Source organism: Chrysemys picta, chromosome 11, assembly GCF_011386835.1.
Source record: "Chrysemys picta bellii isolate R12L10 chromosome 11, ASM1138683v2, whole genome shotgun sequence".
Classification (NCBI taxonomy): Eukaryota; Metazoa; Chordata; order Testudines; family Emydidae; genus Chrysemys; species Chrysemys picta.
Genome location: NC_088801.1, coordinates 35,040,574 through 35,056,019, shown reverse-complemented (window position 1 = coordinate 35,056,019; position 15,446 = coordinate 35,040,574). Strand labels below are relative to the sequence as shown.

Genomic DNA, 15,446 nt, shown 5'->3' with positions numbered 1-15,446 from the left:
AAAGTCTGCTTAGTTTCATGATTGCTTTGGGAATGTGTATGGATTTTGAACATTCTATAATTGCTTTGATATGCTCCTAGAAATTGAAGTTATGTTCCAATGCTAATGAATTAATCCCTTCACCACAAGGTTGTGTGTATAGCAAGCTGGTGCTGAGGAAATGAACCACAGCTTTTCCACTTCCTGCAATAACATATAATATTACTATGTTTAAAAAAAACATAGTAAATAACATTAAGGTTGCAGTCAACTCAAAAGTTAGGAAATGCCAGAACTAAGTTTGCCTGTGCAACATTACTTCGGCCCCCTTGTGTGTCTGGATTATCATAATCAACAATCTACAACCTATCCTGGAAAACGATCCCTCCCTCTCACAGACCACAGAAACACTAACCAAGGAACCAATCCCTGTAACAGACCCCGTTGCCTACTCTGTTCCCATACCTACTCTAGCGACACCATCAGAGGACCCAACCACATGAGCCACACCATCAGGGGCTCATTCACCTGAACATCTACTAATGTGATATATGCCATCATGTGCAGCAGTGCCCCTCTGCCATGTACATTGATCAAACCGGACAGTCTCTACGTAAAAGAATAAATGGACACAAATCAGACATCAGGAATGGTAACAAAGAAAAGCCAGTAGGAGAACACTTCAATCTTCCTGGACATTCTATAACAGATTTAAAAGTAGCCATACTTCAATGAAAAAAACTTCAATAACAGACTTCAAAGAGAAACTGCAGCGCTACAATTCATTTGCAAATTTAACCATTAATTTGGGCTTGAATAGGGACTGGGAGTGGCTGGCTCACTACAAAAGCAATTTTCCCTCTCTTGGTATTGACACCTCCTCATCAATTATTGGGAGTGGACCACATCCACCCTGATTGAATTGGCCCTGTCAACACTGGTTCTCCATTTGTAAGGTAACTCCCTTCTCTTCATGTGTCAGTATATTTATGCCTGCATCTGTAATTTTCACTCCATGCATCTGAAGAAGTGGGTTTTTAACCCATGAAAGCTTATGCCCAAATAAATCTGTTAGTCTTTAAGGTGCCACCGGACTCCTCATTGTTTTTGTGGATACAGACTAACACGGCTACCCCGCTGATACTGGATTATGAATAAAATCTCTTTGGGAAGTTTTCTTAGCTCCAGGATGGATGTAAATATGTCTCTGAAACTCTACAGCCTGGTAGTTATGGTCCTGGCCTGGGATATGGAAATCCCTTTTGAAAATCCCAGATGAGTGCCCTAACCACTGGGCTACAAAGCCAGGATATTGGGTATTCTGTGTCTGTGGAGGAGGGATGGTTTCTTCCTCCAATGTTTTTTCGGGCAACCTTAATTCTGGCATTTACTAACTTCTGAGTGTTTGACTCTGCAACCTTAATGTTCTTTTAGCATAGTTTTTATGTATGCAGTATGTGAAAGCCCTCTGATGCAACTTTGTTGCTTTCTTTTTATGAAGTCTTCTCTGCTCCTATTTGAGAATATATTGGGGGGTAGGGGAGAAGAGCACAGTTTAGCTTATATAGCCATCTTATTTGTACAGTATATCTAATCATAATACAATCTATGAGTTAAAGCTTCCAGTTCAAAGTTCTTGGGAAAAATTGAATGTTTGTGTTCTTTACACCATTGCATGTTTGTATAGAAACAGGCCATTTCAGGAAGGAGTAAGTAAAGTTAAGAGTTAGTTGAAATAGTTTCATTGTGTGCCAAGATCAGGCTGGTTTTGGGGAAAATCCAAAGTATGAATAGCTGCAAATAGACTTTGAAAGTGTTCTTTATTAGATTCACAGTATTTTTTTTTTTATATGGCCGTAGCAAGTAATTTGTTACTGAGGTTCAAATATCTAATTATCCTGCTCCCACAAGTCGGGAACTTTACTGTTATGAGTGGGTATGCTTTGGCACCTTTTTCCTTCTCCCAGCTATCTTTTCCCAAAGATTTTCTGGGTGCTATACCATACATTAAACATATGTGCCAAAATTTTCAAAAGGACTGGTCGTTTTGGTTGCTTGACTAGAGACATCTTAAAAGATGACTTTTCAGTAGTCAGGAGCTTAGCATTTCTGGAAATTGAACCTGTTTTCAGTATGTCAAGTTGGACATCAGAATCATGAGTCATTTTGAAAAAATGGACCATAAAATATACCAGCTGTCCAATTACCACCACTGCCAAATCCCATGTTGTGTTGCAAGTCAGGAGGGAAAAACACCTCTCACCCTCACAAATGCAGTATTTTGCCCCACCTCTGTGCAGATTGCCTTTTGCAGGAGCACAGTAGCTCTGTAAGTATATGTGCATATTAAAAGTGCCTTTTCTTTAAGTAATATCTACAACATCTAAGAATACAATTACAAAGTGGAGGTGTTGACCATAATAATTTAGTCATAGGAGAGCAGAGATGATTTTTGCTAATGTTCAGAAGTGCACTTTGTTTTGTGGTCTATATAATGGTTGTATAAGAACATAAGGTATTATAACCTTCCCCTTGCCCCCTCCTTTTTTTTATTTAACAGCAAACCCATGATGGACTTGCTGATTTTTCTCTGTGCACACTATCATTTAAATCCATCAAGCTATACCATAGACCTGATGTCGTCAGAGAAGAGACAGATTAAATTCAAACCCAACACACCGATTGGAATGCTTGAAGTAGACAAGGTGATTTTAAAGCCAAAACATATGGATAAGAAAAAGCCAACTCCTATAATACCAGAGGTAAGAATTATACCAATGGTGGTGGTATCTGAAGAGAGAGAGAGATTAAGTACTCTGCATCTTCTGATTGTAGTCTACCAGGGCAGATAGTTTTTATCTAAATGTTCTAATTGTGATTTATGTTGAATGCAATTTCTCAATAGAATATATTTTCAAGGCCTGGCCTGGTGGCATCACAATATACCATCACATGGAGATCAGAGCTTTAGTCTGTAACTCGAAGGGTTTAGATGATTTTGGATTTTTACAATGACGTAAATCTAATTGTTTGTTCTTTTGGGAATGTAAATATTATATGCAACAATCTGAAGTATAATATAAAGTTACAAATCTCCTTCATGAAAGTATCTTTTGATAAACTCTAAAGATGATGATCTGTGGGCAGCAGAACTGTACATACATATAGCATCCCTTTCATAAACTGAAAATCAATTGCTCATAAGTTATTATTTGGACTGCCATAACTTATACACCCTTCTGATTACAAATTACTTATATTTCATTTTCATTTAATGTGTGCTCTGCATGTTATTGCTCCATATTTTGAGAATTCTTCAGCTCAGATGTATAAATGAGGGATATTCCTCATGCTCTGGGAAATAGAAGCTTTGCAGAGGGCAGAAAATAAACATTTGTATCATTTTTATGAAGCGCTCAAAAATTACATAATTAATTTTTTCCTCATTCCATTTCCTCCTTTCTAACTTATGCTAAGTGTATTGCAACTTGGAGACTACATTGGCATAGCTACATCACTGTAGTTATGCTAACATAACTCTATAGTGTAGAGGCAGGCTATGCCAACAGAAAAGGGTTTTCCATTGGTGTGGGAACACATAGACAGAAACATTCTTCCATCAGCACAATTGCATCTTAGGCCAGGATAGCTATTTTGGTCAACATCCCTGAACTACATAGCTATGTTGACATAATTTTTAAGAGTAGACCAAGTCTGAGCCAAAATTGATATTCTATCAATCAGGTATTTCCGTTTTTTTTTCTTGCTGAGAGAGTAAATCTGATCACACTTTTCTTACGGAGTTCTCTTTGTAACGTTGATAATACTGTAACAATGGTGAAACAGCCCTTATTGGGGGGTTGGGGGAGTTTCTATGGTTGCTGCAACATTCTGTTGGTATAACAATTTGGGTTTTTCCTCTGTCTGTATCCTTGAATATTACTTAATAGAGTTTGTATTTTTTTTCCAGCAAACAATAAGAGTGGTAGTAAACTACAAGAGAACACAGAAGACTGTAATGAGAGTGAGTCCACATGAACCTCTTCAAGAGTTCATACCGATTATCTGTAGCAAATGTGAGTTTGATCCTTTGCAGACTGTATTGCTGAAGAACTACCAGTCTCAGGAGCCCCTTGATGTAACAAAATCTCTTAATGACCTTGGACTAAGGGAATTGTATGCAATGGATGTCAGTAAAGGTAAGACATTTTTATATATAGTTTCTCAACAAATTTATGCACACAGGAAATGTTATTTTAAAAAAAATTGTACATCTATGATTTCATGTGTTCTAGAAGAATGAATTTCCTTCTAGATACTGCATAATGTTCTCCATTCATTCTGCTATAGAACCAAACCCACCTAAGAGCCACCTAAAGCTAGTTTTCATAAACTTCTGGAAGAGAACTTCTATATAAAATTCCTCTGTATAAACAGTTATTGTTTTGGAAAAGAGTTCTAAAATGACTAAGCATAAGTGTGTACAATATATTATTTTTAAAACCCTGTGTCAGTTTTAGCCCCATTCAAGCCCCAAGGAAAATTCAGTGTCTTGTCTCACACAGTCCTGATAGAGCTCCCTCTGCTGGACACTCACCAGGCTGCAAACTAGACCCAGATCTCCTAATCTCCCTTTGATCTAAGTCGGCTTTGGTCTCTCTGGGTATGTCTGCACTGCAATAAAAAACTCGCGGCACCAAGTCTCAGAGCCTGAGTCAATAAATTGCAGTGCAGAAGTTCGGGCTTGGGCTGGTGCCAGGCTTTCAGACCCATCCTCCTTAGGGGGTTTCAGAGCCTGGGCTCCAGCCTAAGCTTGAATGTCTACACTGCAATTGTTAGCTCCGCAGCCTAAGCTCTGCGAGCCTGAGTCAGCTCCCGTGGGCCACCCATGGCCATGCCATGGGTCTTTAGAGCAGTGTAGGCGTACCCTCTGGCACACCTCCAAGGCATAGTTCCTGTTTGTTACCCCTTCACAGAAATGGGGCCTCCTGGACCAATACTTGACCCCTCAGGCTCTCCAGCAGATTAAGTATGCCCTCTCTTGGAACTCCAGCCATGTGGGAGCTATGGGTTTACAGTTCACTCAGAGAGGTTTTGCTAATTTTTCTAATCATAATTACTCTTTACTTTAGTTAACACAAGGAAATACACCTCTACCCCAATATAACGCTGTCCTTGGGAGCCAAAAAATCTTACCGCGTTATTGGTGAAACGGCATTGTATCGAACTTGCTTTGATCCACCGGAGTGCACAGCCCCCTCCCCCCATCCCCCGGAGCGCTGCTTTACTGCGTTGTATCCGAATTTGTGTTATATCGGGTCGCGTTATATCGGGGTAGAGGTGTATACAGATCTAGACAAAAATAAAAAACACACCTGCAGTCACTTCCCTGCCTTACAGTTTCCTCTGGAGTGTTCTTTGGGCATAGGCCAGAGTCTTAGGATACATCGTGGACTCCTTCTCTCCTCCTGCCCTTTGCACATGACTTCTCTCAATCATAGAGTCTATCTTCCACCCTGTATATCAGCTGGCTTTTCTCCACCTCAGCTGGTCTCACAGTTAAACAGAACCCCCTGCTATGAAAGCATATCCTTCTTTTCTTGTCTCCTGTCCAAAGCTTCCTCTCTGTTGCGCTCTGTGTTTCTTTATATGTCTCACCAACACCTTTTTTACTGCTGCTGGGGAAATTCCACTCTCCAAACCACAGTCCTCTGCAGAGAAGTTGGAGTAAAGTGACTTCCCCTAGCCTTCAACTATCCTATTCTATCTGGGCCAGGTCTGTTCACTAATTAATAATCCTTAATGCCAGTCTCTTTCAAAGACCAAATCTTTAAGCCCCGTTCCCCTGTCTCGCCACTCCTTAGAATTTCAGTCCAAGATGAATGTCAAAAGATAGCAGAGAAGAAAACCAGCCTTACATTCAAAATGGAGTTTGCAGTTTCACATGGATAAACATAGAGGGTGCCCAATATCAAACAGAATTACGTTGTACATCGACAGATTCCCATAATTGTCACATCTTGCTAAATGGGAAAGGTGCAAAATCAGCCAGGAAGTAATTATTTTTGTTTATAATCCTGCAGGGTCAGATGACCAGGTACCTAACGGCATATTAATTTAACAAAATGTATGAATTTATATGGTGCTTATCAGTGTAGGATATGAGCACTTCACAGGGGTATGGGTTGGCTTAGTTCATTAATGGCTTGTGAAGCAAGAAGTATTATCTCCACTTTAGTGATGGTCAAATTGAGACAGAAGGCAGGGAAGTGACTTGCCTTGCTCACACACATCTAACTCCCAATCCCATGCCTTATCCACAAGTCTATCTTTTATGAAGGACTCCTTACGTTTTTTGTAGTCCTCTGTTACGAAGACTTTCTGAGAGAGATTTCATGCGAACACGTTCTGTCAGCATTGGCTCTTGTGGTTCAGCTAGACTTCCCTGGACTAGTGCTATGTACCTTCTTTCTATAGTCATTATCCCTGCATTTGACATAATGCAAATTTTCCTCTCTGCCATAGCATCATCACATGGTATGTTTTATTTCAAAGACATTTATCTCAGTTTGCTTCCCAAATACACCACAGTCAGCAATATCTGAAATAACAGCTTTTATTTCGAGTTGGTTGGGAATTTTCAATCAGAATGATATTTCCAGTGGAAAAATTAAAATGAAATATTTTATTTTGGGACGGTTTAATCCAATTAATAATCTTTACTTTTTTGAACTAACCCACAACATTTAGTTTTGAATCAGTACAGCAAAAGATTAAAACTGCATTTCCCTATGCCTCATTGCCATATTGGAATTGCAGTTCCAGCCCCCATTCTCCCCTATGGCTGCCTGGAGGACGCATCTCCCATAAGAGATTTCCTTCTGACTGAGTTATGTTGTATGTTATGGGACTCACGTGAGTGTGTGTATTATGGGAGATGTAGTCCAACAAAGGTGCCTGGTCTATAAGAGAGAACGGGGCCCAGACGACAACTCCCGCTAGGGCTATGTGCTTTGGAGAAATGTAGTTTAATGTTGAAATAAGTCGAAACAAAGTGATTTGGGTTATTTTAACAAACAAAAATATTACATTTTAAACTTGGAAATGTTTGAATGTTTGAAGTCAATCAAAAATGTAATAACAAAATGTTTCATCATTTACTAATTGAAATTGTCCACAGAATTTCATGGTGTGGAAAATTTTTAAATTTAATTTTTCATCCCGTTTTGGGACAAAAACAAATATTGACATTTCAAAATTTCCCTTGGGATAGAAATCCAATATTTTGCTCAGCTCTACTTTTATTATACTGAGATTTGTAAGCACAAGTTTACATTTTAGGACAGAAATACAGTAAAAATAATCAGTTTAGCTACAGGTTAACTGTTGTTATTTTTCTTTTTCCCCCCTTGGAAAACAAAAACACCCATAGATAAGAAATCACAAAGACCCCTCTCCAAATTTAAAGAGTTTTTCTTCTATACTGTATGCCTCCTGACAGCATATTTAAATACCTCTGACCTTCCCAAGTGAAAGATATCAGATCCATTGTGGAATATCTTCTTTTTTTCATTTGAGTCACATTCTGAGTAACAGACTCAGTTTGGGAATTATGCCTTACAGTGGAGACTCCCTTGGATCAAGAAAGTTATTGATTGAAGGAAACAACCTATCTTCTACCAATTTACTACTTTGGACAAAAAAATAAAATTAGTTTGGGGTTCTTTCCCTGACTATTCCTAACTTTTTTTTTATTTGAGAATGTATGTGCTAAAAGTCAATAATTTGGGGCAGGTCAAATGACTAAATTAAAAATGTACATTATTTGAACTTGAAAACTGTTTTCCAGACTCCAGCTTTCTGTTTAACAGACAATTTAGTTATAGTCAGAATTAAAAGCAAGGAAAAAATACCATAAATATTATTTATTTTTAGAATGTCCTATTTAACTTCTATTCCCCTGGTTAAGGATGACCAGTTGCTTTACTGAAGTTTGTTCTGGGGCTATAAAGGTAATTAAAATCAGCATCCTTTTAGCAATTGCCAGAAGCCAACACCCATGGTGAACTTTTTTCCAAAATGAATTTCCTTCCCTTCTCTATTAGAAACAATCCAGGAGGGTGGGCGAGTGGATGGATTGATTTTATTAGAGGATTGTTATGATTTGCTACTGATGGGGAAATATTAACAAATGTGCTAGTTTTAATATGATGTGCTCTAGAGCACAATCTGCACATGTACAGAAGGTGGCATCTCTGGTCTTTGATATAAATTTGTGTGCATTTCACTGTCGTACTAGTTCAAATTCTGAGGTGGTGGTTAGTTTTAGATATAATTCTAAGATATTTACTCTTCTACATAGGGAAGACCGTTCTTATGAAAGGGGCCTTCTGTCTTTTCCTGTTTTTGGAAACTCCGATGATAGTGTTCATATGTAATTTACATCTTTCCCTCAACCCACAGTTAAGTTCTGTATCTAATAAATAGTATCATTATAACTAATTTACCATTTTTCTTTTTCTAGCCACTTCAGCTGCTGACTTCAATGTATCATCTTTACAAGGTAAGTTTTACTGAGCTAGATAGTGAAATAGGAGCACATATATAAACTGTAGCTTATAGAGTTGTCATTCAGACATTGCCATTTATAGACTGCAAGGTAAACAAGTACCTTCATGTCCTATAATGTGTGTCAGATTTGCATAAATTATCATTACAGAAGTTGACACACTGCCTATCATACGGTGTTTCAATAAATTTTAATTTAGGGTAGTTCTTTGATCACCACAAAGGAATGTTCTTCAGGAGCCCTTGAACATTGAATGACTGAAAAAGTTTTACTAAAAGGTTGATTCTGCCACCCTTACTGTTGTTGAGGACTGTTTTACCATGTTAGATATCCTATTGATTTCAACAGGACTGCTTGGCTGAATCAGATGATAAATAAACATATTGGTAGCCTTTCTTTATCCAAAGTCTTCCCATGAATAAGAATGTGTCTACACATGAAAGTTAATCCAGAACAATGTAGTGTGTGAATTCAATTATTCCTGATTTAGCTTCATGTGTGGAACACACTTAATTCAGAATGAGGTCTGGTCTACATTACAGATCTATAATGGTATAACTACATCGCTCAGGGATGTGAGATCCACACCCCTGAACGACGTAGTTATGCCAACCTTACCTCTCTTCCCCTCCCCTCCCCCACCCCGTAGAGCTTCTCCCACTGACATAGCTATGCCTCTTGGGGAGGTGGATTAACTATGCCGACAAGTGAGCCCTCTCCTGTCGGCGTAGAGAATCTTCATTAAAGCGCTACAGCAGCGCAGATGCATCAGTGTTGCTATGCTGATGCAATGTTTTAAGTATGGAGTTGCCCTGAGGCACTCTTATTCTGGAATATTTTAAGCACAGTGCTTATTACCATACTGTCTGCCCTGAGAATACTTGCCCCACCTTTGTGATGAAGAGTACCCTATGTCCCATAATGTTTTTTTTGTTTGTTTGTTTTTTTATAGGCAAGTCTGTGACAGGGTAGTACTGGCTCTGAAGGGTTCATTTTCTTAGTCTTAAACAACCTTAAACATTACCCTGAGTACACAATAAGATTGTGAGGCTTGCTTGAGATTTTCATTGCTACTTCCATCTGAACACAGGTTTTATTTAGCAATGAATAACAATGAGCACTTAACTACAAATTCTTCACATTGGAACTAAAACTGTGTAAAAAAGTGAATTTCCTGTCTCTGTCCTGCAAAATATATACACTCATGCTATATATATATATATATATATATATATATTATATATAAATACATACTGTAATTTATTTATTTATTTTTTAAATGTGATATTTGAAAAACATCTTTTTTTTGTCTGGAAATAAAATTTACTTAGTGGAGTGAAGTCAAGAAGTACTGAAATGTTTTACAGTGGTGTTTTAGAAATGAGTAGATGGATAATACGTATACATATAATTTTTGCATTTAATTTTTCTGTATTTTTATTTTTGGAAAAAAAAAAAAAAAAAAGGAAAAGAATTGTGAGCTATTTGTGTTGTGGACCTCAAAAGCTGTTAGCTACACAAATATGCCATGGGTTCTAACAGTAGAACTTGTCACTTATTTTAACTAGTCAATATGTACTGAGTTTAGAGAGACAAAGTGGGTGAGGTAATTTCTTTTATTGGACCAACTTCTGGGGGTGAAAGAGGCAGAGTGTCACATCTAAATACAGATTAAGTTTAAGGGATTCCCACTTGAAATGAAGTGAGCACTTAACACCTTTGCAGTCGTAGGACAAAGGAGGCTTAGCGGGCATCTGGTGTGTTACATCTGGTGTGTAATGCGCCATAAAACCAGTGTCTCTGTTAAGTCTTTTTGGTTTTTAGTGTCCAGCAGAGTTCTGAATTTAAGTTCACAGGCTCATCGTTTGAAGATGTTGTGCAGGTTTCCTGTGAGGATGGAGACTGAAAGTCAGATATGGAGTGATTGGTCCAAGTGTCCAGTAGTTCAGAACTTTGGGAGGACAGACTTGGGACTGGAAGGGTTGTAGGTGTTACCCTGCAAGGAGTAACTAGGCTGGTAGAAGCCAGGATGAGACATTGTGCTGGGGGCAGGCTACTGGTGTCAGGGATCTGAGACATAGCAACACATGATCAACACTCCCAAGGTCACAGGACAAGAAGTGACAGAATCCCTTACTGGTCTGGGTGATCCCCAAAATGTCAGTGGTGTAGTGGGTGCAGGGGATTTGCTCCAATATGAGTGAACTGAGGTTCACACTCCAAAGTCTTGCTAAACAGACCCATAATTAAAAAATGAGGGAGCAAAGTAATTATTTTCAAACCAAGCAAAGGCACTAGCCCTTGTTGAGTACTATATCCATGACAACTTTTGAGTTTTAAACTTTAGACATTTTGCTGTAGCCATATCTAAAAATTACACATAGTGTGTGCCATAGTTCAGGGCAATTGCACATGTATTCCCCCTCTGTGGTTCAGCAAGGGCACCCGCTCCAGGCTCCTCAGCCGTCATCTATCTTGGGCAGAGACTTGCATCTCTCTCCCTTTTCACCAGGATATTTCCAGGCTGAACAGTTCCCCACCAACACTGTGTTATTCCCCAAAAGACTGAATGCCTAAGCAGGTGTGCTTTGCTTCTCTCCTCAGAGATGATAAATAGTGTAACTGCCAAGAGCAGGGGTCGGCAACGTTCGGCACGCGGCGGGAAGCGGCGCGGGCTGAGGGATGTGCTGGCCGCGGCTTCCCGCTGCCCCCAGTGGCCCGGGACGACGAACCGTGGCCAGTGGAGGCCGCGATCGGCCGAACCTGCCGCGTCGTCAGGTAAATAAACTGGCCCGGCCCACCAGGGTGCTTACCCTGGCGAGCCGCGTGCTGAACGTTGCTGACCCCTGGCCAAGAGTTATAAGTTACTACGCAGCTCTTTCTAAGCAAGCACTTCTAATTTATTCTTAGATTAAAAGGCATCCAAGGTCAAACATATTAAAAACAATGAAAGAACCTACCTGCATTCTAATAAGCTTATCAGAGATCACCCCTACCTCTGATCTTGGGCTTTTGTTGGTGATTAGTCCTTCAAACTCCACACGGAGTTTTCTCCTGCAGTCACCAGTTCATAACAACTTTTGCTTAGAACTAGCCCCCTCATGACTCTGAGAGCCACTATTTTATCCTGTCTTCGTCTTTGAAGCCACCATAAATAGGTAATCAGCCAGATAAAGGCTCCCACTCAGGGTGAAGCTTCAAAAGGCTGAGTTCTTGCATAACTGGAAGAGGTTCACTTGCATACACCCCCTAGAAATTTCCTGGGGAAACCCCCTTAATTTTAAAGGTTCATTTTTGTCTTCTTACCCATTGTTTAAAAGATTACTTCGAAGCTCACAAGCGGTTTACATTAGTCATGTCTCCTAGACAAGTTACATAAAATTACACACACACACACACACACACACACACACACACTTTTTTAATACAATGAGTATCCTAAAATACTTAATTGAGTAAGGTTTGTCCAGGATATTGTTACATTGATCAGTGTGGTTGAACTGTTTTTAATGGCAATAGTTGATTTCTTGTCTTTCCTTGGAAATAGTTGAGATCTTGCTTAAACTCTAATACAATAATAATAATTAATAATAATAAACTTTCTCACTTGTTTTGTGAAAGTGACATGCATACATACCTAATCATAATTTTTTACGCTAAACAAGGGAATTCACACCATTCATGGTGGTTAGCACTACTTGGTCGATGTTTTTGTATTTCAAACCTAGCCTCAAGTTGTCAATGTTGCCTTGTAGTTCTGACGAAAACTGCATACATAATGTACCTATTGGGTTTTTAACCAGAGACCTTATTGTCTTGTAATCACTTTATATAGTCCTCTATCCATTTTTAATGTGGATTTCTGGTAGCATGATTTAGCACACCATGTGTTCATGAGTTTTTATTCTCCTAGGATGTGTGCACTACATATATTACATCTGTGGTTCACATATTACATCTGTGGTGCCTGTACTGGTGGTCTACAGAATGAAGAAGCTATGAATTAATGGGAGCTGGATAGTTAAAAGGGTACATGATGTGTGGGGGAGGATCTTTCTCCAAAACAAAAGGAAATACAGAATGAAAGAGCTCCTTGCACCCTCCACATTCCTTATGTACTCAGAGTGGTTGATCATCAATTAGTAGACCTGTAGTTATCCCATATGTATGTGGCATTGGTTGTGAATATTTGTGCATTTAAAACATTTAGTTTTCCTATAGGACATGCATCTTTTTAGATTATAACAAATTGCTTTATAGAATCCTAATTCTGAGTGAAAATCACTGCTCCCAGGTTTAGCAAGCATTTGATGGCTTTTTACCAGTGGCTCATACCTAGTTTATGATGTGATCTTTATACTGAGATGTCAGAGTGTTACCATTGTGCCACATCTTCATTTAAGGGTGTGTGTATATTTATGGGTTTGTGTTTAATTGAAAATGGTATACTCATTTACAAGCACTACATGCATAGAAAGTTTTTCTTCTTTGTTCAGGAACAAATAAAGTACATAGGAATATGGCAGTTAGGGTGAAAAATCGGGACGGGGTGGGGGGGGGTGGTAATAGGAGCCTATATAAGAAAGACCCAAAAATTGGGACTGTCCCTATAAAATCAGGACATCTGGTCACTCTAATGGTAGTGTACATGGAATTCTAAAATTTTAATTGACCGCAACTAAAATCTTTAACACGATTGATCATATTTAGTGCAATGCTAATATGGAGCACTTTTTACATCACTGGCAAGTAAAATTCATCCTAATTTATGTTTGCTTAAGGAGAAAAATTAAGGCAAAAAACATGGTAATGTCAGGAAGCTTTTTCAAACTGTACTTTCAAAAGGCTACTCATAATATTTTTTTCTCTACTACACACTCCGCTACCAGCCTGCTGGAAGGATATACCAAACATATCAAAAATAATCTATGCAATAAATGTTTAGAATTATTATTTTCTGTTGTAGACTCCTGCCAAATTTCTCAAAATCAAGATACTTTGAAGGAGAGAGAAAATAAAGGATTTTTCAGCTTTTTTCAGCGAAGTAAGAAGAAACGAGAACAAGTAAGATGGCATTTTCTAAGCAAAATATGTCTAAATACATTCTCAGAACAATCAGGTTTGCTGGTTCAAATACTTTCAGAATGTTTGATTATCTCTTCCCCTCCTTTTAAGACTGCCAGTGCCCCAGCAACTCCACTGATGAGCAAACCCAGGCCAACTTTTATCAACAGATCTAACACGATTTCCAAGCAGTACGACTCTAACACATTACCATCTGAAATGCCAAAGAAGCGAAGAGCACCCTTGCCTCCAATGCCTGCATCTCAAAGTGTCCCACAGGATCTTGCACATGCCCAAGTGAGACACACATCATCTTGTGTTGTGAAATCTAGTAGTGTTGATGACAATGAACAGGTGAGCTATTCTAAAACTTTTTCTTCTCCACTTCCCCACCCAATTAAGTTTCACCGATTAAGAGTATCTGAGGCAGTGGTATTTCTGGTGAGGCTTAGAACAAAAATAGTTACACAATATAAGTAAAAACTCCTATTTTCTGAGCATATAGTAGTGAAACAAAAAATATTTCACACTGAGATAAGTGTATCAATTGAAGGATACATTTTAAATATCCTTGTATGTTTCCAAAATATTGGCTGTATTTTTAAAAGTAGAATAAAATAAGACAATGTTCTATTAATACATTTTTATATGGGTAAAATTAGAAGTCAATTTTATTTTAGAAAGAAGAAAGTATTTGTAGCAATTTGATAAAAGCCAGATAGCAAAGATTTATATAATCATGACAAAGGCTCTGATCCTCCAAAGACATGTACATTGCTTAACTTTAAAGTCACTGGTGCTGCACATATACTTAAAGAAAACCACTATTTTTTAACAAGGATGTTTCATTTTAAACAGTGTGAGTGATAAATAGGAGTTTCAGCCTCAACTTGTTCTATTGAGTTAATAGCTTATATACTTGCATACATTATGGTTTACATTAATATGTCCATTAACTACACAGTGGATTGGGATTTTATGTCATTTCTAAATTGCCTCACTTAATCCTTTGTAGTAAAATGCAGTTTAATGTGGTGTTGAAGAAAAGTCTTCTAAACAATCTTGCAATCTAAATTATTAGAAACAAGTGGGACTCTTGGGAACTACATTTAACTTACAGGAAACACAAGGATGCTAAACTGAAGTTTTATCTTAATAAAATTGTCTGCTTGTATAGTAATGCATTTGAATGAAGTTATGAGAGAGGTTATCTGAATGTATACTGAACTCATTCCAACAAATTTTGGGAGAAAATTAATGTATTGGGTAATATCTTGGTAAAGCACAGATTCAGTTGTGAAGTCCAATTAAAGATCAAGGCTAAAAGTGTCAGTGTAAATTGAAACACTGCATATTTGTATTTTGCACTGTGCTTTGAATCTGGAATAAAAGGCATTCTTTTTTTTTAATAAATTTGACTACTGGCATGCCAGAAAGATGAAATGAAATGCTGAATGAAAAAATAGCCTAGAATTTGGTGCTAGTCCTGTAAACAAAAATTCTCAAATGAACCATTAGTCTAATTATCCTGTACACAATACTTTTCATTTCCAGTTAACATGAAGAAAACCACAAGAGAGCGCTGTTTAACAGAAGTTCTAAACTTTGTCTTATATTTGGCTGAGAAGCTTTGTCATTTGAAGAGGCGAAAAATATTTTTCTTCTTTACCAGTGTAAAATTAAGTAACAGTCTGTCTTGGTCTTTTCTTGCATCTTCATTGAATGTAACAGTGAAGGAAAGACTTTTAAAAAAAATCTACTGGGGAGAGTAGGCATTACTCCACTGTCTAATTAAATTTGCAAGCAGTGCTGGTTTACAACAAAACATTTTCTT

General features: G+C 38.1%; 1 protein-coding gene across 10 annotated transcripts in view; it reads left to right on the top strand.

Annotated features, from left to right (window-relative positions):
- Positions 1–15,446, top strand: part of COBLL1 (cordon-bleu WH2 repeat protein like 1) — a 136,321-nt gene that overhangs the window by 94,393 nt on the left and 26,482 nt on the right. For all 10 annotated transcript variants that reach the window (XM_024114844.3, XM_024114841.3, XM_024114842.3 and 7 more), the window contains 5 exons: positions 2,540–2,741; positions 3,950–4,178; positions 8,504–8,542; positions 13,515–13,612; positions 13,724–13,966. In XM_024114844.3, coding sequence (XP_023970612.2) covers positions 2,540–2,741; positions 3,950–4,178; positions 8,504–8,542; positions 13,515–13,612; positions 13,724–13,966 — 811 coding nt within the window. The remainder of the gene's footprint in view (positions 1–2,539; positions 2,742–3,949; positions 4,179–8,503; positions 8,543–13,514; positions 13,613–13,723; positions 13,967–15,446) is intronic.